Source organism: Somniosus microcephalus, chromosome 14 (assembly GCF_052327205.1).
Source record: "Somniosus microcephalus isolate GS21.2 chromosome 14, FLI_Smic_1.0, whole genome shotgun sequence".
Classification (NCBI taxonomy): Eukaryota; Metazoa; Chordata; class Chondrichthyes; order Squaliformes; family Somniosidae; genus Somniosus; species Somniosus microcephalus.
In genome coordinates this window covers 7,232,632-7,259,469 of record NC_141000.1, presented here as the reverse complement: position 1 = coordinate 7,259,469, position 26,838 = coordinate 7,232,632, and the positions used below count along the sequence as shown (strand labels likewise).

Below are 26,838 nucleotides of genomic sequence, written 5' to 3'. Positions count from 1 at the left end.
TGTGCAAGGGTGTGGCTGCAGCTGTTGCTAAGCTACAGAGACGCTTGGAACTTGTGGCCATTGTTCTGCACTTGTTGCTAAGCAACAGGGTTTGTTGCTTTATACGGAGCTCTCAGCTCTCCGTATCTTTTACTATAGCTTTCGGTTATCCGGAATTTTTGATGAACCGGCCGTCGGTGCCGGATAAAAAAAAGTTTCCTGTACTACTCCCTTTTACTCTTTGCAAAGGGACCATCCAAAATAGTATCAATTCATTATATGCATAAGTTTCACATTTACCATTCTAATGCACATTATTTTAAACTTCTACATTAAAATCCATCTGCCTTCTTTAGCTGCTCTGCTTAATTGGTTCAGATTTGTTTGAAGGAAATTAGTATCTCTTGTATGTAGACGGGTGACCCAGAATCGATCCCTGCCAAAAGTCAACTGCTTTCCGGCAACATTTTTCCATTCATCATAAGTTCTACATTTTATTGGCAAACCAGTTCTCAATTCAACCAGTAGAACATCAATCTACTTTGAAAAACCTCATACCTGGCACTTTCTCAAATGCCTTCTGTATTCTGAATGAACTCTTAGATATCTAACCTAGTAGACAAGGAACAACTCCTCACAAACTTTACAAAACCATTGTAATCCTAACAAATATTGAAATTATTTTAGTTTTTTTTAAGGCAACCAGAAGGACTCTGATGTCCACTGCCACCCCCCGACCCCAGTGCGTGTGGCTAACAGGGCTAACGTGCCAATTGCTCATATTGTGAAATTGGGGCCATACTGGCCACCTATTTCTGTCCTAATCAAAGTTACATAAAAATGTTATTTACAAAGCAATTTAATGAGGCACATTCTAGCAAATTGTTTATGGATGATTTACAAGAATAGTTATTGGGAAGAATATTAGCATGTCAACATATTTTGCCATTTTCAAAGGGTCTCTAGACATCCCAGCCCTGATTTTTGTGTGTTGCCTCCGGTATGACGTGAGCCACGTGTTGCACTATTGGTACATGCCTGACTATTAGTGTGTAGACTCCTTTTAAAAACATTCAGCAGTTTAAATGGACACATCTGTTTCTGTTAGTAAAGGTAAATCATTGAAAATGACAAAAATACAGGCAGGCATGTCCACAAGTACATGTTCCAGGACCAGGGAGCCTTGTTATACTGATGGGGATAGTCAAGGTATTTCCTGAGGAATAAGCTCCATTTTGCAGATGTTCATCGGGTACTGAGACAGGTGGCTGACTGCCTGCAAGGAGATGGCAGCACATTGCCAACTACATTATTCAGTAGACCTTGTCGCAGTGCTGCAAAATAATTACCTCCCCAATTGTGTTGAGGTAGAAGACCCAACAATAACCTTATATCAATGCTATGTATTAAATATACATAATGAGTGGAGTTACCTCCCATCCACAGCATCTTGGTGTACTTCCCATGAATTCCCATTCTGCAGCAGGTTACACTTCACAGCAGCTCCCTGCCCCACTAAGTGTTCTACCCTTGCATTCTCAACTGCGTTTCACTCTGACAGACCCTTCCATCAACTGTACCTGCATAATGCATATTTATATAATTTCACCTGCTATGGATGCTGAAACATGACTACCCTTGTAGGTCATCCTGGAAAAATACTTTTTTCAACCCCTTATACTCTAAAGGAAGAGGGAGAGAGCCCACATGGGAGAACTTCTGTCCTCATCCTTTTGAGGAGGTTGCCTAAGAGATTCAGGAACCCATGGAGGAAGTAGGAGAGTGGGAATTAGGAACCCCAGCTCCAGCTCGTAGTTTGTATGAAACTTCTGCCCTGTTGTATCTCTTCATTTATTCATTCACTCATGAGCCAAGTAATATACTGAAGCACACTTCCATGGCAGATGTTCATTGGAAGGCTATATCTGAAGTATCAGCATTGTAAAATTTACTTGTCTTTTTGTACCACATGAAACTGCGGTGGTATCCAGGAACTGGAGGATGCTAATACTTCACAGCATATGTCTCCCTCACTCAAATCATGCAAAGCAACAGCTTAAGCACATCCACTGTGGGTAATATTGAGTGTGAGGTTGAGGAGAATGCACTGGATGATGCACAGCATGTGGTGGCAGAGGAGGAGCCGGAACCTGCTGTCCAGCAGGTCCTCCCTCATTTGTACTTCACTGATGAGGATAGGGATCTGGATCTTGGCAACTGCTTTTAAAATAAAGATACTTTCTAAGCATTAAAGTTTGCTGCAGTCATTGGAGAATGTGTCAAGCACAACTTTACAGAGTACACAGCATGCATGTGTACTCTATTGCTGCATGGAATAGACATGCTATGGAGTGTGTGTCAACTCCAGGGATATCTGCAGTGATTTCCCCATCCCCCATCCCCATAACAGTTAGCTCCAAGGCCAGTCTTGGCATCTCTTGTGAATAATTAGACTTTTGTCTTAAAGACCTTGGCGACCGATGTGCAACACAGAGCCATGACCACCTTGGATAGATTTGGCATGTAGAGAGCAATTGATAAAAGCTCTAACAATGTCACTGCTGCCATCAGATTTGCTGTCACATAAATCGGCAGGCATGACGTGACAGTGCCCAGTAGGAGGGCTACATTCCCAGTTTAAAGTATCTTAGTTATCAAGATAGGCTCAACGAGCTAGGTCTCTAGAGAAGATGAGGATGACTTTAGAGAAGTGTAGCCTATGGGGTGCTTTGATCGAGGTTTGTAAGATGATGACGGTATTAGATTGTTGATGTAGGCAGTTCATTTCAACTAAATAGGTTAGGGTGGACCAGGGGTCACACTCTCAAGTTATGTAAAGGTACAACTAGGTTAGATGTTAGGAGGTGGTTCTTTTCCTAGAGAATAATGGATACAGGCTGCCGGCTCATGCGGTGAACGCTGATTCGCTGGAATCCTTCTCGAGAGAGCTGGACCTGTTTCTGGCTGAGGCAGTGATCACCTCATACAAGAGGATGGTACCGTATAACGTTAATCAGAGCCAGAGTAATCTCCTGGACCAGTTTCAATTGCCTAATTAAGTTGGAGAGGAATTTTGCGGATTTTTTCCCCCTCTAATTGGCCTGGGTTTTTATCTTTTTTCGCCTCTCCAGGAGATTACATGGTATGGTAGGGTGGGGATTGTATGTATTGTGATGCATTAGTAATCACATTATGAGACAGGCTAGATGGACCAGTAGGTTTTTTCATAGAATCATAGAAAGTTACAGCACGAAAGGAGGCCATTTCGGCCCATCATGTCCGCGCCGGCCAACAAAGAGCGATCCAGCCTAATCCCACTTCCCAGCTCTTGGTCCGTACCCTGCAGGTTAGAGCATCCCAAGTGCACATCCAAGTACTTTTTAAATGTGGTTAGGGTTCCTGCCTCTACCACCCTTTCAGGCAGTGAGTTCCAGACCCCCACAGCCCTCTGGGTGAAGAAATTTCCCCTCAAATCTCCTCTAAACCTTCCACCAATTACTTAAAATCTGTGTCCCCTGGTTTTTGACCCCTCTGCTAAGGGAAATAGGTCCTTTCTATCCACATTATCTATGCCCCTCATAATTTTATACACCTCAATAAGGTCTCCCCTCAGCCTCCTCTGTTCCAAGGAAAACAGACCCAGCCTATCTAGTCTTTCCTCATAGCTAGGATTCTCTACTCCCGGCAACATCCTTGTAAATCTCCTCTGTACCCTCTCTAGTGCAATCACATCTTTCCTGTAATGTGGTGACCAGAACTGCACGCAGTACTCTAGCTGAGGCCTAACTAGTGTTTTATACAGTTGAAGCATAACCCCCCTGCTCTTGTATTCTATGCCATGGCTAATAAAGGCAAGCATTCCGTATGCCTTCTTAACCACCTTATTTACTTGGCCTGCTACCTTCAGGGATCTGTGGACATGCACTCCAAGGTCCCTTTGTTCCTCTACACTACTCAGTGTCCTACCATTTAATGTGTATTCCCTTTCCTTGTTAGCCCTCCCCAAATGCATTAACTTACACTTCTCCGGATTGAATTCCATTTGCCACTGTTTGCCCACCTGACCAATTTATTGATATCTTCCTGCAGTCTACAGCTTCCTTCTTCAGTATCAACCACACAGCCAATTTTAGTATCATCTGCAAACTTCTTAATCGTACCCCATATATTCAAGTCTAGATCATTGATATATACCACAAAAAGCAAGGGACCTAGTACTGAGCCCTGCGGAACCCCACTGGAAACAGCCTTCCAGTCACAAAAACACCCAGCAGCCATTGCCCTCTGCTTCCTGTCTCCGAGCCAGTTTTGAATCCAACTTGACACTTTGCCCTGGATCCCATGGGCTTTTAACTTCGTGACCAGTCTGCCATGTGGTACCTTATCAAAAGCCTTGCTAAAGTCCATATACACTACAGCAAACACACTACCCTCATCTACCCTCCTCAAAAAATTCAATCAAGTTTGTCAGACACGACCTTCCCTTAACAAATCCGTGCTGACTATCCTTGATTAATCTGTGTCTTTCTAAATGAAGATTTATCCTGTCCTTCAGAATTCTTTCCAATGATTTTCCCACCACCAAGGTTAGGTGGTCCATCATTTTTCGTACGTTGGTGTCAGACAGAAAAGGCACTGATGATACACTCTTGGATGATGACAACACATGGATTTTCTCGTCCACTCCTTCTGATGATTCTACATGCAGAAGAAAGCAGATGAACCAGACTGCTCCCGAGGAAGTGGCATAGACTACAGCTGGGCCCTTTTAAGACCTGCAGAGGTTAAAGGTCATCTCACGCCCATGAGCCTGTCACAGACATCTAGCAGCCAGTCACAACATAAAACCCTGCCAGTGGAAGAGCATGTAGACGAAGTACTAGATTATATTCTAAAACACATCAGTTGGACATCCATTTTGGACTCTAGGGGAATCAAGGAATATGGTGATTGGGAGGGAAAGTGGAGTTGAGGTTGAAGATCAGCCATGATGTTATTGAATGACGGAGCAGGCTCGAGGGGCCGTATAGCCTACTCCTCCTAATTCTTATGTTTTTATACTGTATCAGCAGTGACAGGAATGGTATCTGGCAGTTAGGTAGTAGGTGAAATAAATGTACGTGAAGGCTCATTTGTTGAAGTCATAGTGAAGGTGTAGGGAGTACTATTCGTGCATTTGATGTAGGGGTCATTATTTGAAGGTCTGCTCAATGAGCTTGTAAGATTGTGAGATCAGTAAGATCCGTAATTTATATTTAAATTGTCGTGACTATAACAAACTACTCCTGGTGCAGGTATCCTGTGTATAAGTATAACAGATTTATTAAGCACTTTACATCTAGTACAAAGAAGTAATACTTAACAAGATGATAGTCACAATCCATTCCTCGAACCTCCAGTAGTGTGCCCACCGAGTGACTGCGGCACGGTCTCTTTTCTCAGTCTTGCTGTGTTCTGTTGACTGAAGTTTTCTCTTCCTCTGGTTTCTTGCTGTGTTCTGTTGACTGAAGTTTTCTCTTCCTCTGGTTTTGCGCTGCCTTCAGTGTTCAATAACTGTTCATTTATAACTTTTTCTCCCCTGTGCCTACGTGGCCTTCATTAACTGTCTGGTATCTGTTATTTCAGTCATTCTCTCACTCCTCATACCAAGCTATCCTTATCTGAGAACAACCTTCACACTAAGTTCTCACAGTTGTCTTTTTGCTTTTTAATCAGCTCATTATTTAGCTGGCTCTGCACTTTTGAGAAGATAGGGAGTGGTGACTGTCTCCAGCCCCTTATCTTTTGCAATGTTGCTGAATTTCTTGTTCCCCACTATCTCCTTGTTTACCTAACAGACCATTTTACAGAATTACATCAAGTTGGCATAATTTACCATCATGCTTTGCTTCTCAGCCTTGTGCCTTTTTAACTAAGGTTATACATATTGTAACAGAGGTTTTATGCTTCTAACATACATTATTATATATCATAGTAATTTTAAGAAAAGCATTACATTTAAAACATTATCAAATCATACAGATAAGCTCTATTCTGCAAGCTTGGTGAATGACTCTAATGATAGCAAAGGAGGTTTACCAGTTGTAACTCCGCCTCTGCCTTCTGTACATTGTTTACTTGCTGATGTTTGTTGCAATTCTCCTCAGGCTGGTCCCTGTTGATTGATCGTTGTACTGGGAAGTTGTGGAGCATGCAACAAGCAGCGATGATGCATGAGAGTGGACTGTATTGTGAAATGCCCCAATTTGTCTGCCCTTAATATGCTTGATGATGGCTGTCATTCACCTCATTATAGTTGTGCGCAGTTGGTGTGAGCAGCCGCCATGAGCCAGCCTGGGTCTTTTAGTAGTCAGTCTTGCATGTTTTTTGGTTGGGCAAATATTGGAGCATGGATTACCTTAAAATAAAGGCTTCCATGATTGCTGCAGGGAAAACGGGCTTTGATTTGCATGATCCTGCACAAATGGTTACAAATGAGCTGGACATTGTTGGAGTGGTAGGCCTTGAAGTTAATGAATGCAACATTATTGTGCCTACGAGTACTTAGAGCTATATGAGTACAATGGGAACACCTACTATTTGAAAATAAAAACCCGATGACCTTACCCAATGTTGTAATTTGTTCATGGGGAAAGTGCTGAAGTTTCTAGCTATGGTAAACAATGCATAGTCATCTGCTTAATACATCTGTAGACTGAAGATTGATTTTCTGATATCCCCTGTGTCACCCTAAGTCTCGGGTTCAAAAGTTCACTGTTGAAATGATGTGCCTACCTTAGAATTTGCTGTAAGTCAGCTTTCAGCATATGGTATAACTTCCTGGTGAATCATAGCCTCTGCATATTGTTCCTCCCCTAAGTCCACTTTTGCCTCTATATGCAGTTGGTCCTCCTCTGATGCAGTCTAACCTGGCTGGTTATCCTCTTTATCCATACATTTTGGAGGAAGGATTCCTTTAGGGATATTCATTGTCTAAGTAGCTTGTCAAAGGAATGGGTGCACCAAAACCATTCTGTCACAGAAGTAGGCTTAAAAAATAGACCAGCAAAGGTACCAAAAAGTAATTTGAAAAGTGCAGTGGGTCACTTTAAATAACTTTGAATTTAAAGGTGGAGACTAGCAACCCATGCTGGCAAGGTAAACAGTAATGTCAAAGGATTGAACTTGAGCCCCAGAATGTGGCAGGACATTCTTTGGGAGCCACTCTTAACAGTTCTCCGTGCTTCTGGGATTTTCTGTTGGAAGTGACAGAAGGCGTACAGTATGTTTGTTCAAATATGGTTGTAATGTGGTGTAAATGTTAATCCAATGTATTTTCAATCACCTGCGCTCTACCAACACTTGACACTGGATAAATGTTTAACACACATGGGGTAGATCTTGACTCTGTGCGATAGTGTACACCTTGTATCCAGATCTGTTTTTTATTGAATGGGCTGAACCCTTTGCTGTAAGTGAACTTGGGTTTTTAACCTTGCATGTACTGAGACAAAAGAAAAAGAAATTACATAATACAACATAGGAAAAAAATGCTTATTTTTTTGTCACAGCAACCCTTATAGGCAGTTTTCTGCTGTCAGCGAGTGCTAAATCGAATTAAGTTATGAATTCCTAAGGATCATAAGTCTTATTTTAGGTTTTATTTTTAGTGTAATAATAGGGAGAAAATCAGTAGGAAAAATGGAACTCCAAAAAACCTGGGTAAATATTAAGGGAATTAGTTTTTATTTTGAACATTGTTGAAACTCAAGAAAGCAAGCAAAGTCCTTTAAAAAGCTCCTGTGCAAGCGCAGGAGATGCAACACATGCCCTTATACCTCCCCCCGTCTCACTGTCCAGGGCCCCAAACACCCCTTCCAGGTGAAACAGCGATTTACTTGTACTTCTTGCAACTTAGTATACTGTATTCGCTGCTCACGATGCGGTCTCCTCTACATTGGGGAGACCAAACGCAGATTGGGTGACCGCTTTGCGGAACACCTCCGTTCAGTCCGTAAGGGGACCCCGAGCTTCCGGTCGCCTGTCATTTCAATTCACCGTTCCATTCCCACTCGGACCTCACCGTCCTCGGCCTCTTGCATTGTTCCACGGAAGCACAGCGTAAGCTCGAGGAACAGCACCTCATCTTTCGATTAGGCACTTTACAGCCTTCCGGACTCAACATAGAGTTCAACAATTTCAGATCATAACCTCGGCCCCTATTATATATATATATTTTTATCCACACTCTTTGTCTTTTTTTCTTCTCCCCCACACGGCAGCTGTCTTTCATTCTGCCAGCGCAATTTACACTTCATCTAGAGCCATCCTTTGTTTCTTAACCTGTCCCATTACCATCTCCATTTGCCTTGAATATCTCTTAATGTCTCTTAACCTGTTCCGCCTTCCGTCCTATCACAGACCTTCCCTTTTGTTCCTTCATCCCCTCCCCCCTTTCCCAGCCTCTTCACTTGCTTAAAAATCTGTTCCATTTCCTGCTTTTTTCCAGTTCTGATAAAAGGTCATCGACCTGAAACGTTAACTCTGTTTCTCTCTTCACAGATGCTGCCTGACCTGCTGAGTTTCTCCAGCATTTTCTGTTTTTATTCCTTTAAAAAGCTATAGTCAAGCTAAATGACAACCCACAATTATTTACATAGTTGATAAGCATAACTTTTATAGGGCTCGCCATCAAATTCACCAGGTCGTTAACCCCTAAATAGTTTTTATTAATTGTAAAATTGAAAAACCTATGTTTGTCGTTGTGTCGCCGGCCACTTAATGCTACTGTGATGGTGGGATAATAAAAATTGTTGGATACTATACACTGGAGCTGTTGCAATCTTGCTTTTAATAAACAGTGTCTTGGGGTGTGACCTGAGTCAGCTTTTAATTGATGACCTCAATCTTGAGGGGGACTATCTTTGTGGTAACAATTAGTACACTGCTGTCTGTGCTCCATATCTTAACTAGGAATGAAAGACTGACATTTCCTGAAGTATAAAGAATACAGTTCTTTTAGCAGTACCTAAAGAAGATCCGAGTTTCCTTAAAAAAAAAATCTAACTTGCACAACCTTTCTTTCTTTTCCTGCCGAAGATTGGGTCCATGATATTAGTATAGCACGCTAAGTGCGAATGCTGACATCGCAACTTTTTTGGTAAGAAAACAATAGGGAATTTCGGATTTTCCCCCTCAAATTTGGGAGGATTTTTTTTTTTAATTCACCACCTAAAGAAAATCTGGGAATTTATCAGTGGAAATCGCTAATACTGTAACTGATTTTAATGGTCCTTAAGAATGCTTAAACTCATTTCATATGCTATTCTTCTAGCTGGCAAAGAGGAATCTTTGATCTTTTTTCAGGATAGATACTGACATTGTTACTCTTTAAAGATTCAGGCAGAGGAAGATGATCTGGGAAAGGGTGAAAATGAAGAGAGCCTTATAACAGGGAACGCAACAACAGGTTTAGCCTGGGGAGTCATTGGAATAGCTGAGGTTATTGCCAATTGAAGAAAGTTATACTGTAGCACAAATCTAACCAGCAACACAATTTTGCAAACCTAAGTAGGCAGTCCAATGTTAGTAAATACTGTTTAAAATTGTATTTAACATTTACCAATGTAGCACAATGCATAGAAAATTGCTCTTGTACAGCTTTAATGTTTTGTTTCAATTTATTTTGAAGAGATATATGCTGTTGTAATGCAAAAATTGTAACCTTGTTCATTTACCAAATGTCATTAAAGTTGATTATTGAAGTCTTTTTGAATGCACTATTTATGTTGCTGTACCAGTTTAACATTACTAATTAATTTGGTAAGTAGATCTCCTGTGGTATTTCTCACAGATTTATGTAGATCGTCTGCTTTACCTTTGTCCGCTACTATGGTTGGCAGCTCAGTGAGGCCAATTTCCCTTTAAGGAACGACCCAAGTTCATCAATTTTCTGGCACACAGCAGAGGAAAGATGGGCACAGACCCATTACATTGTCCCCTGATTCGGTGGTGCTTCATTGCACCTCCTAAATCGCTTCAGTGCCGATCCAGGACAGGTGATGTCTTTGGGACCTACAACTTGCTTTTGTTTTCACTGTTATCAGGTCTGGGTCAGGCTTTTATAAATTGGGTCCTCTTAACTTGAAGGCTGCATTTTAAAAGTATTCAATGTTTGAAGTAACAGTCAACAACTTGCAACTTGGAGAATAGGCCTGATAAACATTGCTGCAGTAAGATTTGAGCAACCTTTTGTACTTCAGTGCATCAGGGATACACCTTTGTTAGGTAAGATGGAACCAGTCCCTTCTCCAAAATGGGGATTCTACTTGGCCTCCCTTTATATTTGATTTTTTTGCAGGAAGGAGAGCAGGAGACCATTTTGGATGGTAGGGAGATCAGGCATCATCTGGGGGTGGCGGTGGTGGGAAAGACAAAATGATGGCTGTTATTTCCATTACTGTCACATGGAAATTGGTTGGAATTTTGGAGGTGGTGTGGAGGTCCATGTGCAGCATATTACAAGCTTAACCTCTTGATACACTGCTCCTGATGAAGACTTCTGAAGCTTTGATGGAATCAGTACAGGGGGTGGGGTGCAGGGATATGCTTGCCTGAAGTATTGTAATCATAATGTAGGGCCATCGCCTTGGTGCTCAGGTTGACTACCCCAAAAACTGTTTATTTTTAAAGAAGAATTTCAGGGTTCCAAAACACAGCAGTTTGTCGTTGCCGGCAGAAGTTAGCATCAACACCAGTCAGCATTTACCCTTTTACTCCGAGCAACTTGACAACTGAAACAACCTATTTCATAGTGTCCTTGACTTCAGGTAACGGGAGCAGTATAAGGGCAGAAATCGTAACGTAAAATGGTGGAAACGCTCTGCAGATCAGCCAGTATCCGTGGAGAGAACAGAGGAGTTAAGGTTTTGGGTGTCAAAGTTGTGCCTTATTTGCATGTTGTTGCTGGACAGTGTGCAGGTGCTCCATGCGCCTGACGTAATTGCCATCCGAAATCCGCCAGGTTACCAATGATGGGACCTCAATCCTGTTCTGAATGAGCAGAAATTTCCTCCAACTAAATATTGGGAAGACCGAAGCCATTGTCTTCGTTCCCTAGCCAGCAACTCCATCCCTCTCCCTGGCAATTGTCTGAGGTTGAACTAGACTGTTCACAACCTTGGTATCATATTTGACCCCGAGATGAGCTTCCAACTACACATTCGCGCCATCATTAAGACCACCTATTTCCATCTCTGGAACATTGCTCGACTCCACCCCTGCCTTAACTCATCTGCTGCTGAAAACTCTTTTGGTTGAAGGACCCCTTTTCAAATGGATTAGTAATCACGGACCCCCCATCTAAATTATTATTGCCCCCTTTTATTGATAACTATACCAGGAACTTCTGACAATGAATTACAATATAGCTACGGCGACATTTACTAAACGGGAATCCTTCAAGTATGTATGTACAAAATGATAGTGATTTTAAAGCATTGATTTTTTTAAAATTTACAAATGCATTGTATCCAAGTGCTGCCCACATTATGATGTCAGATTTGCTCCTTGGCCAGCACTTGACCGTGGACAGACAGATATAATGTAACAATATATCTGATTCACGGGGCTTGTTCTTTTTGGCTGTATCCTGGCGCTGCTGCAGCGGGCTAGTAGTTGGGATGTGATCTTTGTTTACAGACGGTCGCTTGCTCTCCAAACAGCTGGCCCTGCGCTTTCCCGCCTCGGACTCCTGTTGCTGGCGGTGGCATTGCGGCCGCTGCTGGCCCGCTTTTTTTTCTTGTATTAGGATTTATTGGAACATTTGACCACACACTTAGGAAATGTACATTTCCATGACATCAACATAAATATTGTAGGAGCCAGTTAATATTAATTACATTTGTACTTGTTTAGGCTAGTCTGTTCATCAGCAAATTTTACACAGCAAACAAAATCAGGGAAGCGATATTAAACGGAAAAGTCCCATAGCTTCAGACAGGGCAAATCCAAGAATGGCATAGGAGAACAACTACTCTTTCAGAGAAGGATTTCTGGCATAGCCAGTAATAAGGCTACCAAAAACTGTTCCGATACCTGCACCGGAACTAGCCACTCCTACTGTGGCAGCTCCAGCACCAATAAACTTCGCCGTGGTATCAATGGCACTCATCTGGACTTCTCTGAGCACTTCTTGAGTAAATCTTGCCCTGAGTCCTTCTCAGAAGTGCTGTGTTTCCCTCATAGTATTTGATTACCTCAAAACAGTAACAGTGAAGACTGATGGTCACCCACTTACAGATGGTGCAAGACTCAGTGGAACTGGATGACCGAGCCTTTGGTGTGAACATGACTGACACAGAAAGTGGTCTACAAACAGCTCCGGACTCATTGCGAAACGCTGCTGCGGTGAAATGGTCAAATCCGGACCGAGACCGGCAAAATCACAGAATCACAGAAACCCCACAGTGCAGATAGAGGCCATTTCGGCCCATCGAGCCTGCACCGACACATATCCCACCCGATCCCCTTAACCCCTACACCAACACATATCCCACCCTATCCCCGTAACCCCACGTATTTAATCCCCCTAACACTAAGGGTCAATTTATCATAGCCAATCATCCTAACCCGCACATCTTTGGACTGTGGGAGGAAACCGGAGCACCCGGAGGAAACCCACGCAAACACGGGGAGAATGTGCAAACTCCACACAGACAGTCACCCGAGGCCGGATTCCAACCCGGGTCCCTGGCACTGTGAGGCAACAGTGCTAACCACTATGCCACCGTGCTGCCCACAGCAAAATCCACAGCAGCAGCAATCTTTTCCCCTCCCTCCTCTTCTCCCTGTAGCACACAGCTGCTGGTGCCGCTGCACTCACCATCCCGTTCAGCAGCACCCGGCTGCTCTGCACCGGCTTGCTGTCTATCACCAATTGGGGTTTTTTCGCGGATCCCCTGGAAGGATCCCCAGGGGTCCGCGGATCCCAGTGTGAGAAGCACTGCTCTAGACTTTACTATTCCAACGCACTTCTGGCCAGCCTCCTACGTTCTATCCTCTGTAAACTTGAGGTCACCCAAAACTTGGCTCCCCATGTCCTAATTCACACCAAGTCCCGTTCACCCATCACCCCTATGCTCGCTGACCTACATTGGCTCCCGGTTGAGCAACGCCTCAATTAAAAAATTATCATCCTTGTTCTCAAATTCCTCCATCCCCACAACCCTCTGAGATATCTGCGCTTCTCTAATTCTGGCCCTCTATGCCCTAATTCTGAGCATCCCTGATTTTAATCGCTCCACCATTGATGGCCGTGCCTTCAGCTGCCAAGACCCTAAGCTCTGGAATTCCCTCCCTAAACCTCTCCGCGCCTCTCTTTCCTCCTTTTAAGATGCTTCTTAAAACCTACCTCTCTTTTACCAAGCTTTTGGTCATCTGCCCATATATCTTAGGTGGCTGGGTGTCAAATTTTGTTTGATAACGTTCCTGTGGAGTGCCTTGGGGCGTTTTACTCAGTTAAAGGCGCTATATAAATACAAGTTGTTGTCGAGATCACGTGCAGCGTGAAAAGGGAACATGCTTAACTCCAAATAGTTATTTACTATGTAATTGATGAGTTGTACAAGTACTGTTGTACTTGAATGTTAAAAAAAAGGACAATACCAAGCAAAAATGAAGAATTACTAGATTGCCAATAGGACTGGCGTAAAATTGTTTTTCACTATGGGTACCTGTACTGTTAATATTGTTGATTTTTCTGTAAAATTGACCACTGCATTTGTACTGTTAATCCTAAAGCTGTTTTTAAGGCTTTGTTTTATTACGGCTAATGAATGTAATGGATTTATTATGTAATTGATGAGTTGTAACAAGTACTACCATATTTAAATAAATATGTTTGACTAATAAAAAAAACTCCAAATAGTCGAGCATCATTTTCGCGTTTCTCATTATATTCCCCCCGGGCTTTTACACAGATGGGACTGGAAGTATGCCTAACGAAACAACATCATGCGGGGAGCGGTGCGATGTTTTAAAGGTCTGTTTTGTATGTATGTGGTTTGCAATGTTTGTAGTGCAACTTGCTATCACGCCGGGTGAACACACCTTTTTGCAACCCACCAATCCGCTGGAGGAGCAGACCTGCAATCCCGCGCGCTGGCGGCGCAATCGTTGATCTGCGCATGTGCGGTGGGAGCGGCGGAGGCGGAGTGCGCATGCTCAGTGGCGGAGGCTTCAGTTGGCGCATGCTCAGTGGCGGGGCTTCAGTTGGCGCATGCTCAGTGGCGGGGCTTCTGTTGGCGCATGCTCAGTGGCGGGGCTTCAGTTGGCGCATGCTCAGTGGCGGGGCTTCAGTTGGCGCCGAGCAAACCATGATCGAGGCCGGCACTTGTTTAATGCGGGGCGACCAGGCTCAAAAGGACGACGGCTCGGTCCGTGGAACCGTCACTTTCGAGTGGGGCGTAAGTATTAAGTTTAAAATATGAATGGATTTGCCCTTTGATTCCGTTTAAAATACACCCATGTGTTGCTAGAACTGGAAAGCGGTTGCCCGCCTCTTCATCCTAACCGTCATTTATTTAAAACATCGCAAACCCGTGTGATGACCAAAGTACGTGTGAGGTGCGACACGGAATAGTTAATGATAGCAAAATACTGCGGATGCTGGAAATCCGAAATAACAACAGAAAACGCTGGAAAAACTCAGCCGGCCAGGGCAGCATCTGTGGAGAGAGAAATAGTGTCAACGTTTCAGGTCGAAACCCTTATCAGAACTGGCGAAGGGTTTCGACCTGAAACGTTGACTCTGTTTCTCTCTCCACGGATGTTGCCTGGCCTGCTGAGTTTTTCCCCAGTATCTCCTGTTGTTATTACGGAACAGTTAATGCTGTGCAAGCTATTCCTTCGTTCCAGAAACTCGAGTGGAATTGGGCAATATCTGATATTGGTTAGCACTGTTGCCTCACAGCGTCAGGGACCCGGGTTCAAATCCGGCTTCGGGTGACTGTGTGGAGTTTGCACATTCTCCCCGTGTTTGCGTGGGTTTCCTCCGGGTGCTTCGGTTTCCTCCCACAGTCCAAAGATGTGCGGGTTAGGTTGATTGGCTATGATAAAAAATTAAAAAAATTGGTCCTTAGTGTTAGGGGCGATTAAATACGTGGGGTTACGGGGATAGGGCTTGGGTGGGATGGCTGTCGGTGTAGGGACCGGGTGCTAGGGTTTGGCTGATCAGCCATGATCTCGTTGAATGGCCTACTCCTGCTCCTAGTTTCTATGTTTCTATATTTCTATCCTGTGGGAATGCCGATGTTGACAGATTGGGAAAAGGGAAAGTGCAACGAGACCTGGGTGTCCTTGTGCACCAGTCGCTGAAGGTAAGCATGCAGGTGCAGCAGGCAGTTAAGAAGGCAAATGGTGTGTTGGCCTTCATAGCGAGAGGATTTGAGTACAGGAGCAAGGATGTCTTGCTGCAGTTGTACAGGGCCTTGGTGAGGCCACACCTTGAGTATTGTGTACAGTTTTGGTCGCCTTATCTGAGGAAGGATGTTCTTGCCATGGAGGGAGTGCAGCGAAGATTCACCAGACTGATATCTGGGATGGCAGGAATGACGTATGAAGAGAGATTGTGTAGGAACTGGGGTTCCTAGCCGAAGAATTGAGATCGACTCAGAAAATCAAAAACAATAACATTTAATGAACAAACGAAGCTGTACAGGAAACTGTAGGATACAATGCAAATAGGTCTGGTCTGCTTGAAAGCCTCTCTGGAACTGCTAGCAGGTTCCGAGCTCAACTGCTAGCAGGTTCCGAGCTATGACGTCATCACGTTCTTCCCGCCGTTGAGAGATCACGTGACGGATGGCATGACGTCATCACGCGGAGTACAGGAAAGAAGCCCTAGTACAGTTAAAGGTGCAGCCCCCAGCTGTACTACATTGCTGTAAAAGGAATTATATACAATTGTCCGTAATCCTCTGGTGGTTCCGCCACATGCGCCCCCCCAGAATTGCTTTTAACAGAGAAGGTAAGGCGAGAAGGGAGTCTGATGAGTCTGTCCGACCGACTGCGATACCCCGGCAGCTGGAACGGAGCGCTAGAAGACGAACTGGCCGTTGGCTGTGGTTGGGATGACGCCGCAGGTGGAGGAGAAGAGGCCGGCTGTGGTCAACCCGGTGAGGCGGGCACTGGCGACTCGGCGGATGACTGTGGCTGTACTGGACCGGCAGTCGACGGTGGACGACCACGACGAGGTGGCTGAGCGGTGACGACTGGTTCGCTCAGATCCAGATGCGCCGGTTTCAACCGGTCGATGGAGATGTGGTCAGGCTTACCGCCGACGTCGACTGTGAAGGACTTGTCACCTGACGAGATGACGTGGAACGGACCTGTGTAAGGCGGTTTGAGCGGGTTTTTGCGAGCATCCTGCCGAATGAACACGTGTTCTGCGCTCTTAAGATCCACCGGGACATGGGAGCGCTGCAGGTCATGACGCGACGTAGGCACTGGGATGAAATTCCTAGCCACTTCCTGGTGGCTGACGAGCTGCAGAGTTGGGGACCAGGGTTCCGTGTGAGGAGGAAGAAAATCGCCAGGCACGCTGAGTGGTTGGCCGTAAACCAGCTCTGCTGAAGAAGAATGCAGGTCGTCCTTCGACGCCGTGCGAAGACCTAGCAGCACCCAAGGGAGCCTGTCCACCCAACTAGGCCCACGGAGACTAGCACGCAGTGCGGCTTTAAGGGACCTGTGGAATCTTTCACACAGACCGTTCGCCTGTGGATGTTAGGCGGTGGTACGATGAAGCTTGGTGTCCAAACCTTGAGCTACGGCGTTCCAAAGCTCAGAGTTAAATTGAGGCCCCTGGTCGGAGGAGATGTCAGCCGGTACCCCGAACCGAGCTACCCACGACGAGATGAAGACTCTGGAGACGTCTGCCGCTGTGGTGGTAACCAAAGGAATTGCCTCTGGCCACCTGGTGGGTGCAGTCTAACACGGTGAGGAGGTGAGTGTACCCGCGAGAGGAAGGGAGAGGACCAACCAGGTCCACGTGCACATGGCCGAATCGACGCTCCGGAACTGGAAAAGTGGCGACTGGGGCCTTAACATGGCGTTGTATCTTGGACTTCTGGCAACTCACGCAGGTATTGGTCCAGTCACGGACGTCGAGATGCATGCCCTTCCAGACGAATTTCTTTGCCATGAGTCGTTGTGACGCTCTCATGCCAGGGTGTGACAACCCGTGGATAGTGTCGAAAATTCTCCTGCGCCATTCGACTGGAACGATTGGACGTGGGACGCCCATCGAGATGTCACACAGGAGTGTGGTCCCTGCGGCCTGGAAACTGACATCAGCCACTTGTAAGCTGGAAGGTGCGGTCCGGTATGCCTGCACTTCAGGGTCTGCCTTCTGTTCTTTTGCCAAACCAACATAGTCGACTCCCAGGTGTACTGCGTGGAGCTGGGCGCGGGAGAGACAATCCGCTACCAGGTTGTCTTTGCCCGAGACATGTTGTATGTCGGTTGTAAATTCAGATATGTACGTAAGATGACATTGCTGCTGTGCCGACCATGGTTCCGCTGTCTTGGCCATTGCAAAAGTAAGTGGCTTGTGGTCTACAAAAGCCGTGAATGGGTGTCCTTCCAGTAGGAAGCGAAAATGGCGGATGGCCAGAAACAATGCCAACAACTCCCTATCAAAAGTACTATACTTGCGTTCGTTCTTCCGCAATTGGCGGCTGAAGAAAGCCAGTGGTTGCTGTGTGTTGTCGACCCACTGCTCCTGTACTGCCCCGATGGCATAATCAGATGCATCGGTGGTAAGGGCAATGGTTGCACCCGGAAGGGGATGTGCCAACATGGTCACAGCAGCCAAAGCGTTCTTAGTGTCGAGGAAAGCCTGGTCCATCTGGGGTGTCCAATCGATCGGGTCTTTGCCCAATTTACCTCTGAGTGCCTCGTACAAAGGTTGCATCAACAATGCCGCCTTGGGGACGAACCGATGATAAAAATTGACCATTCCCAGAAATTCCTGGAGGGTCCTGACGGTCTGAGGAAGAGGGACCGAGGTGACTGCTTCCACCTTCGTGGCCAGCGGGACGGCGCCTTCTGAGGTGATTCTGTGTCCCAGAAAATCAATGCTGTGCAACCCAAACTGGCACTTGGCCGGGTTGATAATAAGGCCATGTTGGCTGAGACGAGAAAAAAGGGTACGCAAGTATGTAATGTGTTCTTTCGTGCTGTTATTGGCAATAAGGATGTCGTCTAGGTAGACGAAGATGAACGGCAGATCGCGCAACACGGAATCCATGAGACGTTGGAAGGCTTGTGCTGCATTCTTCAGCCGAAACGGCATACGAAGGACCTCAAAGAGCCCGAAAGGTGTGATGACGGCAGTTTTGGGGACGTCCTGAGGATGCACGGGCACTTGATGATAGCCTCGGACGAGGTCTACTTTGGAAAAGATGGAATTCCCTGCCAGATGGGCCGAAAAATCCTGAATGTGAGGAATTGGGTACCGAGCCGGTGTGGTAGCCTCATTCAGGCGTCTGTAGTCGCCGCATGGTCGCCATCCGCCGCCCGGCTTAGGAACAATGTGTAATGGCGATGACCAAGGACTATTCGAACATCGAATGATACCCAGGCGTTCCATTGTATGGAACTCCGCCTTGGCGGCCGCGAGTTTACCACGTTCCAGCCTTCGAGCTCTCGCATAAACGGGGGATCCTGTCGTGGTAATGTGGTGCGCCACACCGTGCCTCGCGACTGAAGAAGAAAATGTGGGCCTGGTGAGCTCAGGGAACTCACTGAGAAGACGAGAGAACTCATTTGGAGATGGGACTGCACAGGCAACTGACCAAGACATCGCGGTGCTTCGGTGGCAGGGGACCGAGTGAAAAGTGGAGGCACTGATTAGCTGGCAGTGTCGGACGTCGATGAGAAACCCGTTTGCGCAGAAGAAATCTGCCCCCAGGATGGCCTGTGAGACTTTCGCCGTGATGAACTCCCAAACAAAACGTTGGCCGCCAAAACTCAACTGAACCCTATGCTTTCTGAACGTGTGAATGGCCGCACCATTGGCTGCCTCAAGGGGGGGACCTTGACCGCCGGATTGAAGACCTAGCTTCGACGCTGGTAGGATACTGCACTGGGAGCCAGTATCACAGAGAAAACGTCGCCCTGACAGGGAGTCTGTAATGTATAGGAGTTTCCCTGCGGACTCGACGGTCATCGCAACTCCGGCGCGTCCGTTAGGCCTTATTGATCTTCTCAGAAACCGTTGGTTTGAGGTAGGTTTTTTTTTTGGTTAGGAACTGCAGGGCGGACGGCAACTTCTGGCCTTCGCGCCGAAACGAGCGTGGTATGCACACCAGCCTGCAGGAGGAGGAGTCGGATTCGCTCTTGTGGGGGATGGGCGCCTCATGGTTGCACAACATGGCTGTGTGCAGGAGCATATTTTATCCGCCTCTGGGGCGAGTTCAGCATAGCTTTGGCGCCTCGTGGCTGTACAAGATTGTTGTGAGACGGTGAATATTTTATCCGCTTCTGCGGCGAGTTCAGCACAATCCGTGATCGTGGAATTGGCCAAGGCTGTCTGTACTGGCTCTGGTAGTTGACAGAGAAACAGCTCGCGGAACAGAAAACATTGCGATTCCGAGCCCAAAAGTGTGAGCATTTGGCTCATGAGCTCTGAGGGTTTTGAGTCCCCGAGGCCGGGCATAGAGATAAGTCTGCGAGCGCGCTCTGACTTGGACAGACCGAAAATCTGCAGTAAAGGTGCTTTTAAAGCTTCGTACTTGCCATAGTTCGGTGGACTCTCGAGGAGGTTGACGACCTGCGAGGCCATGGCACTGTCGAGGGCGGAGACCACGTAATAATAACGGGTCGAATCCGCTGCTACTCCCCGGATTGCAACTTGGGCTTCCACCTGGAAAAACCACGCGGCCCGTTGTTGCTCCCAAAATTGCGGCAGTTTGAGGGTGACGGCGTTCGTGTCCATGATGTAACTTCAACGAAAATTGTTCGAAGAAATCGGGGTCACCAATGTAGGAACTGGGGTTTCTAGCCGAAGAATTGAGATCGACTCAGAAAATCAAAAACAATAACATTTAATGAACAAACGAAGCTGTACAGGAAACTGTAGGATACAATGCAAATAGGTCTGGTCTGCTTGAAAGCCTCTCTGGAACTGCGAGAAGGTTCCGAGCTCAACTGCTAGCAGGTTCCGAGCTCTACTGCTAGAAGGTTCCGAGCTCTGACGTCATCACGTTCTTCCCGCCGTTGAGATCACGTGACGGACGGCATGACGTCATCACGCGGAGTACAGGAAAGAAGCCCTAGTACAGTTAACAGATACATTAAAGGTGCAGCCCCCAGCTGTACTACATTGCTGTAAAAGGAATTATATACAATTGTCCGTAATCCTCTGGTGGTTCCGCCACAATTGGGTCGATTAGGATTATATTCGCTGGAGTTTAGAAGAATGAGAGGGGACCTCATTGAAACTTATAAAATTCTAACAGGACTAGACAGACTAGATGCAGGAAGGATGTTCCCGATGGCGGGGGAGTCCAGAACCAGGGGTCACAGTCTAAGGATGAGGGGTAAGCCATTTAGGACAGAAAGGAGGAATTTCTTCACCCAGAGAGTGGTGAACCTGTAGAATTCTCTACCACAGAAGGCAGTTGAGGCCAATTCATTAAATATATTCAAGAAGGAGTTAGATACATTTCTTAAGGCTAAAGGGATCAAGGGATATGGGGAGAAAGCAGGGACAGGGTACTGAATTTGGATGATCAGCCATGATCTCATTAAATGGCGGAGCATGCTCGAGGGGCCGAATGGCCTACTCCTGCTCCTATCTTCTATGTTTCTATGCGGGACGGGGGATCAATGGGTCACCGGGTCAGAGGTTGTGATATAAGGATTCGGTCTGAGGAGTCACGGGGACAGAGGTTGTGCATCATGATCTGGGGGGAGCGGGATGTGAGGCCAAGGTGGTATGTTGGAGGCCAGTTCCTATAACATCAGGGAAAATAAATGGTGAGTGGAATTTGGGAGGCCTGAAACAGGGACAAACATTATATATAAATAACACAATATAAATAGGAAAAAAATGATGGACAATTGGGAATGCCTGGTGGAATAGGGAAACAGAGTTGAAAGACTCGTGCCACAGAACCACGTAATGGCCAAATCTCAAAACCACATTATGATGCAATTTTTTACTTATAGATTGACATTATAAATGTTGACATATATGGATTTTCATTATAAATGTTTCTCTAGGCAGATTGAATTTTAAATGTTGACATAAAAAGCATTACTCAAAAATGTGACGTGGTAAGGTTTGTGGGCAGGAACGGGGGAATTTTAACTGGCTGCGGGTTTTGGATATGCAGGTTGGGCGCGCGTCGTCACCAGTGTGAGGCTTGGATGATTTCAACTGAGGGGCCTCGTTAGCATTTGATTGCTGGGCTAGGCACCTGATTGCATCAGTGATGGGCAGCCCGCCTACTCCCGATAGCTGCATAAAATGTGAATGCACCTTTTAAAGGGAAGCTGCATTGTCTCTGGCTTTTCTGGAAACGTCTTAATGTTGAAGGTGAATCAGAAGCATGCCCATAGGTTCTCTGACACTTCCGTGGAGGTCCTAGCTGAGGGCGTGAGGGCACGGAGGGTTGTCCTGTTCCTATTTGATGGAAAGAAGCTGCCAAAAAATAATTTGCAGCAGGCCTGAAGAGAGATGGCAGAAGTAGTGAACTCCCGGATCGTCACCTCCAGGACTTGGATTCGATGCAGAAAAAGCTTAAATTGACCTGATCTGAGTGGCAAGAGTGAGTGCAGGTCTTTGTATCTCCATTTCTCTGCATTGCATGTGGCAACAGCACTTTCCCCCCTCGCCACCCCAGCACTCTGTACACTTCCCTCTCCATAACTACTAGCTTTTCACTAAGAATCATGTTTAATTACTTGAATATGGAATTTTTATTTTGTAGGTAACTGAAGAAGTGCTCATAAAAGGAACCATTGAGGGATTGAAACCAGGCAAGCATGGACTTTATGTTTGTGCATTAGGAAACATTACTAATGGTACGTATTGTGTGCAGCCATAGTGTGCTGTTTCCAAATAACCAGTAATTTTTATTATGTATTCAACCAATATGCTAATACATGCAAGATAGTTTTCATTGTTGTGGTTAAAAGGCTTCTCCAGTTCTTAAAAGGTAAAATTTTCAGCTGGGGGGAGCTCCCCCTGGTTGAAAATAATAACCCTTTATTTGTTGTTTGCAATGTTAAGATACTATAATTATCCTCTGCATCCCTGGACTACAGGGCTTTTGGAGGGGGTGGGTGGAGATGGGATTGGCCAGGGTTCCCTAATTGTTAATTACCACTCAAAGGTGTGGGTGCATGGACAAAGGGTGAAGACAGGATCAGGTTTGACTGATGGTCCGTTGGCACTCATTTTCTGAGTTCACATCTGAAGAATGGTTTTTTGGACATTGTACCACAGGGTTTCTAGCTCTTGAAACTATATCTCGGCATGGGTCACGGTTTTCAAAGGAAAAAAAAATAGCACATTGGAAAGGTAAATAGGATGTTGCTTAATTATGTGCTGTGGAACATTGTAGATACCTGGCTAAAACAAATGTTGCCCACAGGTTTGTTTTTCCATGAGTAATGGAAACATTATTTCTGGGGTAGGTTTTATAAATGTCATATCATGTGGGGTCCACTGACCTCTGTACCCAGATTGCTGATATGTGCTCAAAGCTCTCTGTTGGGAGTGCTAATTCATAAAACTTAACCTTTGTGCTTCAGTCCCTGTCTCCCTCTGCTCCTTCAGGCACCTTCGCAAAATCTCCTCGTTCAATCTTGCTTTTGGTCAGCTCCCCTAATCTTTATTCTATCATTTCTCAGTCTCCCTTTTTTGAAGTGCTTTCGGATATTTTATTATGTTAAAGGTGCTATTTAAATGTAAGGTTTTTCCCGTATGCTGATCATTGATGTATCCCTCAATGCTGACACTAGCCAACCAGAATTCCGATCATACTGATATTACAGAAAATTGCTCCAGCAGAACAAATTACAGGAAACTTTTTTTATACGGGACCGACGTGGTGCCGGTTCATCAAAAATTCCGGATAACCGAGAGCTATAGTAAAAGATACGGAGAGCTCCGTATAAAGCAACAAACCCTGTTGCTTAGCAACAGGTGCAGAACAATGGCCACAAGTTCCAAGCGTCTCTGTAGCTTAGCAACAGCTGCAGCCACACCCGATTGCACAGCAACAGATCGAGGAAGACAAGTAATATGAAGTAAAACTTACCTGAACCTACTCCTGAATTTTGCCGGTTAACCGAGATTTCCGGTTATTTAGGTGCCGGTAAATCGAGAGTTTCCTGTATATATTTTCTTTGCCTCAACCAGGAAAAATTTCTCTGGTCATGGTCCTCTTCAAATATTGTAAGCGATGTTCTAGTTCTTAACACTTATGCCTGTGAACCCTTTCTTTCCTTGTTTTGTTGTTGCATTTCTGATGTCCTTGTGTTGAGATACCGCGGCAAACGTGGGAGTCGAGACCAGAGCTAGTAAAACAGAACAGCTTTTTATTTCAGCCTCATGGCAAAACAGGAACTGGAAGAGCCCGCGCCTGACTTAAATACTCCCCAGACAGGAAGTGCTCCCGGCAGCCTGTCCCTGTGGGAAACAAGTTGCTGGAGGAAAGGGCCCCCGGTTGGGGGCGTCTGCTTAAACTGTCCGTACCGCCATGAGCGGACTGTGTCCAGTGGTGGCGTGTCGCCACAGAGCTCCCCCCAGAATCCGCTTAGGAGGAGTAGACGAGTCGTGACGGTGGTCTGATGGTCCTGCCGCAGCAGCTCTGCGTGATCGCCGGTCTAGTTGGCGGGGCCTGGCGGTTCGCCGCCGGCTGTGCTGGTTTGCTGGTGGGACGGCCTCTAGTTGGAGGCCGGGCCACGGGGACCTGTTCCCCTGGTTCTGTGTGTGCTGGTTTGAGCCGGCCGATGGAGACTGTCTCGACCCTGTCGCCGAGTCGCAGCTTGAAGACCTTGTCCCCCGGTTTGTAGTACTTTGTACGGTCCGTCGTACGGGGGTCGCAGGGGTCCGCAGTGCGCGTCGTGTCGCACGAAGACGAAGCGCGCCTGCTGTAAATTTGGCGGAACGTGAGGTGCGAGTTCGCCGTGTCAGTTGACCGGAAGTGGGGCGAACTGCTGAGCGGAAGAGAAAAAGTTGAGCCGCTGCTGGTCGGCCGACCAAGGCGTGGTAGCCTCCGGAAGGAATTCGCCTGGGACACGCAGCGGTTGTCCGCAGACTAACTCCGCTGCCGAGGACTGGAGGTCTTCTTTGACCGCGGTGCGTAGGCCTAGTAGTACCCACGGTAGGCGGTCAGTCCAGGTACTGTCCTGCAGGCTGGCGCGGAGTGAGGCCTTGAGTGACCGGTGGAAGCGTTCACAAAGCCCGTTGGCCTGCGGGTGGTACGCCGTGGTTCGGTGGAGCGTCACACCGAGGTTGCGTGCTGTGGCCGTCCAGAGTTCGGAGGTGAACTGGGCGCCTCTGTCGGAGGTTATGTTGGCCGGTACGCCGAACCTCGCTACCCAGGTGTTAACGAACGCCCTGGCGATGTCGGCTGTGGTGGTGGAGGTCAGCGGCACTGCCTCAGGCCAGCGTGTGTAGCGGTCGACCATCGTGAGGAGATAAGTCTGGCCTTGCGATGGCGGCAGGGGCCCGACGATGTCGACGTGTACGTGGTCGAAGCGGCGGCTGGGTACCTCGAAGTCTCCCAGGGGTGCTTTTGTATGCCGTTGTACCTTAGCCCGTTGGTAGGCGAGGCAGGAGGTGGCCCAAGTCCGAACATCTCTGCTGAGGCCGCGCCAGACGAAACGCTGGGAGAGGAGTTTGACGGACGCGCAGGAACCCGGGTGGGAGAGCCCGTGGAGCGCGTCGAAGACGCGGCGGCGCCAGGTTTCAGGGACGACCGGCCTGGGTTGGCTGAGTGTGATGTCGCAAGTAACTGCCGTGGCTTCGGGCCCGTGCGCGACCTTGGCTAGGCGTAGCCCTGGCAGGCTGGTAGCCGCCGAGAGGAGGTCTGGGTCCGTGAGCTGGGCCGCTGCTAGTTGCGCGTAGTCGACCGCGAGGTGATTCGCGCAGATGGCAGGACGGGAAAGGCAGTCGGCGACAGCGTTGTCTCTACCGGAGACGTGCTGGATGTCCGTGGTAAACTCGGACACGGCCGCGAGCTGGCGTTGCTGCCGAGCGGACCAGGGTTCGGTGTGCTTGGCCATCGCATATGTGAGTGGCTTGTGGTCCACGTACGCGGTGAAGGGGCGGCCTTCCAGGAGGAACCTGAAATGGCGGACCGACAGGTGGAGCGCGAGAAGCTTGCGGTCGAAAGTGGAGTATTTGACCTCCGGGGGGCGCAGTTGGCGGCTGTAGAAGGCAAGTGGCTGCCACGCGCCATTAACCCACTGCTCGAACACGGCCCCGACCGCGTGGTCGGAGGCGTCGGTGGTGAGCGCGACCCGGGCGTCGGCCCTCGGGTGCGCGAGCAGAGTGGCGTCGGCGAGCGCGTTTTTGGTGGCATCGAAGGCGGCTGACGTGTCAGTGGTCCAGGCTACGGCCATCTTGCCGGATTTACCTCGGAGGGAGTCGTATAGGGGCTTCATGAGGGCTGCAGCTCTGGGGATGAACCTGTTGTAGAAGCTCACCATCCCGAGGAACTCCTGGAGGCCCTTGATGGTTGTGGGGCGGGGGAACTGCTGGACGGCCTGCACCTTGTTGGGCAGGGGGACGGCCCCAGCAGGGGTGATGTGGTGACCGAGAAAATCGATCTCGGTTAGGCCGAATTGGCACTTCGCCGGGCTGAGGATGAGCCCGTGTTGGGCTAGGCGCCCGAACAGGACGCGAAGGTGTTCGAGGTGTTCCTGTTTGGAGGAGCTGGCCACGAGAATGTCGTCTAGATAGACGAATAGGAAGTTCAGGTCCCGCAGGACCGAGTCCATAAGGCGCTGGAAAGCCTGGGCTGCATTCTTGAGGCCGAAGGGCATCCTCAGGAACTCGAACAGGCCGAATGGGGTGATGACGGCCATTTTGGGGATGTCCGCGGGGTGTACGGGGACTTGGTGGTAACCGCGCACCAGGTCGACTTTGGAAAAGACGGTTCGTCCGGCCAGTCGGGCCGAGAAGTCCTGGATGTGAGGCACCGGGTATCGGTCGGGGGTGGTGGCGTCGTTAAGGCGGCGGTAGTCCCCACAAGGGCGCCAGCCTCCGCCGGGCTTAGGAGCGATGTGGAGGGGCGAGGCCCAGGGGCTGCTGGAGCGGCGGATGATGCCGAGTTGTTCCATGGTGGCGAACTCGGCCCGCGCGATTTCCAGCTTGGCCGGGTTGAGCCTGCGGGCGTGGGCAGAAACTGGAGGGCCGGTGGTGGGGATATAGTGCTCCACCCCGTGTTTGGCGGCTTTGGCCGAAAAGGTCGGGCTGGTGAGGGCGGGAAACTCGGCTAGGAGTGCCGAGTAGTCGTCCACGGCCCTGGCGAGGCAGTAGGTCGTCAGGCTGGCCGAACGGTCCGGGGTAAAGGCGCCGGGGATGGTGGCCATAGTGTTGGCGTCGACGAGGCGGTGCCTCGGAATGTCGACGAGGCCGTGGGCGCGTAGGAAGTCGGCGCCGATGAGTGGGCAGAGGACCTCGGCGGTGAGGAACTCCCAGCGGTAGCGGCGGCCCGCGAGGTCGAGCGTGACCATGCGGGTGCCATATGTGCGGATGTCCGAGCCATTGGCGGCGGCCAGCGTGATACCTCGTGTGCCGCATTGGATTTTGAGGGCGGAGGCGGGGGTGATGCTGTGCTGGGCCCCTGTGTCGCACAG

General features: G+C 47.9%; 2 protein-coding genes across 3 annotated transcripts in view; both read left to right on the top strand.

Moving 5' to 3' along the window:
• The window catches only part of LOC147107303 (superoxide dismutase [Cu-Zn]-like), a 39,202-nt gene extending 29,480 nt beyond the window's left edge, over positions 1-9,722 (top strand). Inside the window, exon 5 of the mRNA XM_086006194.1 lies at positions 9,355-9,722. Coding sequence (XP_085862320.1) covers positions 9,355-9,474 — 120 coding nt within the window. The 3' untranslated portion in view covers positions 9,475-9,722. The remainder of the gene's footprint in view (positions 1-9,354) is intronic.
• A 4,565-nt stretch (positions 9,723-14,287) lies between these two features.
• Positions 14,288-26,838, top strand: part of LOC147107302 (superoxide dismutase [Cu-Zn]-like) — a 42,544-nt gene continuing 29,993 nt past the window's right edge. The window contains exons 1-2 of one of the 2 annotated variants that reach the window (XM_086006193.1): positions 14,288-14,423; positions 21,954-22,047. In XM_086006193.1, coding sequence (XP_085862319.1) covers positions 14,295-14,423; positions 21,954-22,047 — 223 coding nt within the window. In that variant the 5' untranslated portion in view covers positions 14,288-14,294. The remainder of the gene's footprint in view (positions 14,424-21,953; positions 22,048-26,838) is intronic. The other variant, XM_086006191.1, reaches the window with a different exon arrangement.